The 5,126-nt window shown below is 36.2% G+C and overlaps 1 protein-coding gene across 2 annotated transcripts; it reads left to right on the top strand.

The window, feature by feature from the left end:
- The first annotated feature begins 562 nt into the window (after positions 1–562).
- Positions 563–4,252, top strand: LOC113357582 (GATA transcription factor 24-like). Of its 2 annotated transcripts, none has more exons than XM_026601026.1 (7): positions 563–1,132; positions 1,228–1,335; positions 1,418–1,545; positions 2,260–2,367; positions 2,584–2,689; positions 3,637–3,708; positions 4,000–4,193. In XM_026601026.1, exons 1-7 carry the CDS (start codon positions 755–757, stop codon positions 4,093–4,095), a joined length of 996 nt encoding a protein of 331 aa, XP_026456811.1. In that variant the 5' UTR covers positions 563–754; the 3' UTR covers positions 4,096–4,193. The 2 variants fall into 2 exon arrangements, with proteins under 2 accessions (XP_026456811.1, XP_026456810.1); XM_026601025.1 differs by having other exon boundaries at positions 566–1,132; positions 3,833–4,252.
- The last annotated feature ends 874 nt before the right edge of the window (positions 4,253–5,126 follow it).

Raw genomic sequence — 5,126 nt, 5'->3', positions numbered from 1 at the left:
GAACTACCAACGAGATTGAAGCGCTGCATGGTTCAGCGCTGAAAAAGTGACTTTTACGCTGAATGGTTCAGCACTGAATGTTTTCATTTCTTTTATCATACATTATGAAATTCTGATGGAGAGAAGAGGGATGTGATAGGATAATTTTTCTTTTTTTGGATATTTATATATTTGGAAGAGAAAGATAAAGCACGCGGAAGAGAGTGTGGTGGAGAGACAGAGACGTGGAAGGGTGTGATAGGATATGAGGGAAGAGAAGATGAAAATGAAAATAATGAAATTCTTTTGCGCTGTTTGGTTCAGCGCTCGGGTTTTGCGCGTTACCGTTCGCTGTTTTATTCAGCGACTAGCATGCTAGATTAGCTCTACCATAGGACTTAGGAGGTTGTCCTACCTGACGTGGTCTGCTAATCGCCATAAGACTATAAGCCTAAAGTCGATTTTACAAACACAGTTACCAAAGTACCCTCGTCTCTGTCAATCTCCGCTAGATTTTAGGTCACTTTTCGTCCCAACGAAATTGACCATTCTGCTTCACGTGAGTGCCGAAACCGAAATTCTTGTGGAGATTGGGGCCACGGCCGAGGTTGACAGTAGTTATCGCTCTCAAATAAATCTGGACAGGGGAGTCGTTAAGAATTTCCTCACCTTCCCACTCCAGTCTCAACCTCAGTGGGTCCAGTTCGAAATCCTTTTCCCATCGAAAATAATCTGGAGACTTTTTAGGGTTTTGTAAATTCTCCAAAATTCAAAGATGTCTAGAAATCAAAATCGTCAGGATATTAATCAATCGTACGGTCACAATGCAGTAATGAGCAACAATATGATTGCTGACTTCCATATTATCGATGAAGATTTTGCAGAAGAAGAAGAAGATGATGAAGCAATTGATAAACCTAACAACAATAATCTCTATGAACAAGAACAAGATGATGATAATAATGGTTTAATGGATGGTGTTGAAGAAGATGTTCCTTCTAGTTATGGAGCTGCTTATGCTGATGTTAGTGAAGTAGAAAATCGTCGTAATAATAGCAATGTCGTAGCAGTTCGGGAGTTTAATAATATGAATCAACTCGCTTTATCTTTTCAAGGAAAATTGCGGACTTTTGATTCTGTTACTCCTGAGAAGGTTCGTTTTCTCTCTTAATTTCCTAGGGATTTTCATTTTTTTCATTTTTTTTTTGTCAAGGATTTTGCTTTAATCTTATGGTTTGATTGTTACAGGTACACGCTGTGATGTTGTTGTTAGGTGGAACTGAAGTACCTGGTGCTATTGATGCTACCTCTAGTTTTGGACTAACTACTGCTCCTCTAAGTGATCAAACTCAAAAGGTAGGAATGTAATTATAAGTTTTGCATTTTATGTTGGTGGTGATGTTTTGCTTTAATTTGTTTATTTATGTGTTATTTCTAGGGTGATTTTCCTCAACGAGCAAGTCAGGGACAGAGGGCTCTTGCTTTGAACAAATACCGTGAAAAGAGGAAGGATCATTGCTTTGATAAGAAAATTCGATATGCTGTCCGCAAAGAAGTCGCCCAAAGGTGTGGAAATGGTTATATTTTTCTATGAATTGGAGTATTTGCACTTCCTTTATAAATTCATCTCTCTTATTGGTACTTAGTAGTTGCTTTAGTTAAGGTTTCCCAATATTTACGTGGAATATCAACTTTCACCTATTATAATTCTGTAAACTGAATCGTGTAATCCCGCAGCTGCTATGTGAACAATTGCAGTCAGATGGTGACTCCGTTACTATGTTGAATGTAGAGCGGCACATGATATAAATTTTTTGTAGGATCATTTTAATCATTATGGGTAAGCAATAATTAAATTGTAAATTCCGAGGCTCTTGCCATTCTGCCAGTAATCTTGTCGATCTCATTTTAATCGCATTGTTTCTTTTCTGGAGTGGAATATGATCTCCTGTCTGGTGTGATTGTAGTAGAAATCTGAGTCATTATCCCACTCCAAACAAGACAAACACATGAAAGATGAGTTTTATTTAATTTGTTTGTGTGCTTCCTTAAAATGAAAAGGGTTGTTTGTGGAGTATTGATCCAAGCTCTTTAGTTTAACCATGCATACTCGGTTGCATTCTTCTGCTTGAAGTGAGTCTGATCGCAATAGGCCCTAATCTACAAAGTATATTCAGTTCAGGAAGAAGGATACACAACTACGTTTGTTGTCGGCTTATTTCTTTTGAAGTATTTTAGCTAATGTTAGTTCTCGACTTATTCGTAATGTTGAGTTTCCAGGATGCAGCGTAAAAAGGGTCAGTTTGCATCCTCAAAGCCCACTCCAATGGAATCTGTATTCTGGTCTCCTTCAGATGCTCCAGTACCGGTTGAGCAACTAGAAACTATGTGAGTTTAAACTGAACTATCAAGAGTCTCCGTTAATGATTAATCCAGTACGTACTCTGATGAACTTCACTGAAGCTTTTTGATGATCCTTTTTCCCAAGGATCCTCAGAATTTTTATATTCGTTTTTGTTTGATCTCCTTCTTAGCTGATAACAATATTATGCTTGATTTCCTTTTCTCATTTGCCTCTAATCTATCTATATATAAATTGGTCAGCTGCACACACTGCGGCACCAGTTCTAACAGCACTCCGATGATGCGTCGTGGACCTCAGGGTCCAGGGTCTCTGTGCAATGCTTGTGGGCTTAAGTGGGCTAACAAGGTCAGTTACTTAAAGATGATGACTTAATGGATGCCATGTTGTTAGATAAAATAAATTCATATACAAATACTTAAGTCCACATTCTTACAGAAATGTAATATGCTGATAAGGTGTTCGTGAATGGTGGTCGAGTTTAAGGTGGACATATCCGAAAAGTATCCATGCATTACATAGATAAAATAATATGTTACTTGTCAAAGATTAATGAATGTTTAATGCTTACTCTACTTTTCAACATTCAATGATACTCAGAACAAACTCACTTTGTGGTCATGCTGTCATTTGTGGCGTTTCATTATAATCCTTTTACCCTGTTTAAGTTTATCCTATATCTATTAACTGAAATTTAAGTTTATCCTATATCTATTTACTGAAAGAGGGTAGTAAAGATCATCACTGTTGCAACATTGTAGCTACATTAGTTATCGTTCTGGTCATTGGCCTTTTTCATGTTCAACTAGGTTTGTCCTTGGCGCCTTCTCAAAGTAACTTGGTGAAACCCCTTTGTTCAGTTCAGCCAGTTTTTTTAGACTAATTATAGCTACTTTTGTTGTCTCTTAATAATGTATGTATGTTGGGTCCTTCAGTTCATTAAATAGTTGATCTCCTACATTAAACCTTGGGTTCATGTAAAGCAGCAAGTTCAAACAAACTTCAAAAAAATCTCTTGAAGTTCTGAATGTAGTTTAGGATAACTAACTCCTCACTCGTTAACGAGAATTGTCTGGCTAGAGTGGGCTGCATTTATTGTTTGGATGATGTTTATGGATGTCTTGTTTCCCACCTAACAGTGATGTCCCCCATATTTTCTTGGATCTAAATTCTATGGGTTCTCTGACTTCATGATGTAGTGAGGATAATTTCCCTTTTAGAATATCCTTGTACATTATTGTATCATGAATGATGATAATAATAATAATAACAACAACAACAAACTCTATGTGCAGGGAACATTGACAGATCTTCCTAGAACCGTAGCTGCTACCATGAAAAAATCTGTGAACCAAGGAACAGAAATGGTACTCTCTTCCTCTCAACACGGAACTTGGTTTTTCTTTCTCTTGTAAAAGGTTGTGATACTTGACTAATAATCAAACTAGTTTTTGATCATATGCTTTTTTGTTGTTGTATCTTCTACTAAAGGATGGGGCCAATGGTGGTAAAGTTGATGGTGATGGTGGTGAAATGAGATTCACTAGTCAGGCACCTGATACTGTTCCTTCCCGACATGGCAATAACGAAACATAGCTGTAGTAACTGAACAATACAGTAGTAATAGATGCTTAGATATTTTTTTACCCTACAAACAGGACAGGCGGAATACTACTTTTATGCTTATTGACGGACAGATAGACGGCAGATGGATGGATGTGCAGTTGAGCAAATGGATAGAGGATTGTCTTTGATTAACTTTTTCATTTTCTATATACAGTTTCATTTCCTATTCCTGATTAAATGCTATAAATCTTTACATATATATATATATATCATCTGATTTTTAGTATTTGACGATAGTGGATCCCATATCTTTTCTTGAATGCAAAGGAAAGATTCATTAATCTTAAACAGAAATAACATTGTTCATCTCGTCCATGATCTGTGAAGATTAAAATTTCGAACAGATTGTTGCCAAATTGTAGAAACATTAAACTTTCTAGCATGCTTGGCCAGATCATTACAATTTACAATCCCTTCTTATATGATGACATTTCCGCCTATTAAAATTTCTAAAATAATGTTTACTATCTTCAACAATCTCTGATTTTGCGAATTTAGGAAGTCTGCGGCTGCATTGCTAGTAGAAGCAACGTTCTTTGAATTTGTCTCCAGCTTTAGATGTATTTGTAAGTAACCTAATATAGGGCTTCACATTTCAATAGAGGGGCTTCACATGGATTCCTAGTGACTAAAAAGTTGATTATAGGGTGTTTTGAGCAGTAGCAAATATCTAAGTTACTCTCCATCCAAAATAACACTGAAAAACTAAAATCAAAATCTAATTCTAATTCAATCTCTTCTTCTTCTTCTTCTAAATTTCCTCTCCTTCATCAACAGTAATTCCTTCCCTCTATTTTCCAATTGAAATCATTTCACCGTTTTCGATTAATCAACGGTTCGAAAAACTTATAATCATCGATTCAAATCTCTGTTAAAGATACAGAAGAAGCAAATTGTTAGCCGTGATGGTAATCAACAATCCAATCAACCACCCGACCAAATTGATCATCAAAAACTCAGTCAAGAAATCAAAGAATTTTCCGGTGCACAATTTCAAAATCCTCAACAAGAACGGAGGGTTTATGTTGGGTATTAATAGACAAACCCACCTTTTTTTTACTCGTTTTTGTACTTAAAATAGGTTAGATAGAGTGAAACCAATGTCAATTTTAGGGTTACAGTTAGATCTAAGGTTGATTTTGAACTTTAAAGAATAACT

The sequence above is a fragment of the Papaver somniferum genome, chromosome 3 (assembly GCF_003573695.1).
Source record: "Papaver somniferum cultivar HN1 chromosome 3, ASM357369v1, whole genome shotgun sequence".
In the NCBI taxonomy this organism is placed as follows: domain Eukaryota; kingdom Viridiplantae; phylum Streptophyta; class Magnoliopsida; order Ranunculales; family Papaveraceae; genus Papaver; species Papaver somniferum.
The sequence above is the reverse complement of the archived record's forward strand: the minus strand, read 5'-3'. Positions and strand labels throughout refer to the sequence as shown.

Bases quoted from the DNA above. Each gene is read 5' to 3' on its own strand.
- LOC113357582 (XM_026601025.1), top strand. From the start codon at position 755: ATGTCTAGAAATCAAAATCGTCAGGATATTAATCAATCGTACGGTCAC. The intron at 1,336-1,417 runs GTAGGAATGTAA...TGTTATTTCTAG, and splicing joins TAAGTGATCAAACTCAAAAG to GGTGATTTTCCTCAACGAGC. The intron at 1,546-2,259 runs GTGTGGAAATGG...TTGAGTTTCCAG, and splicing joins CGCAAAGAAGTCGCCCAAAG to GATGCAGCGTAAAAAGGGTC.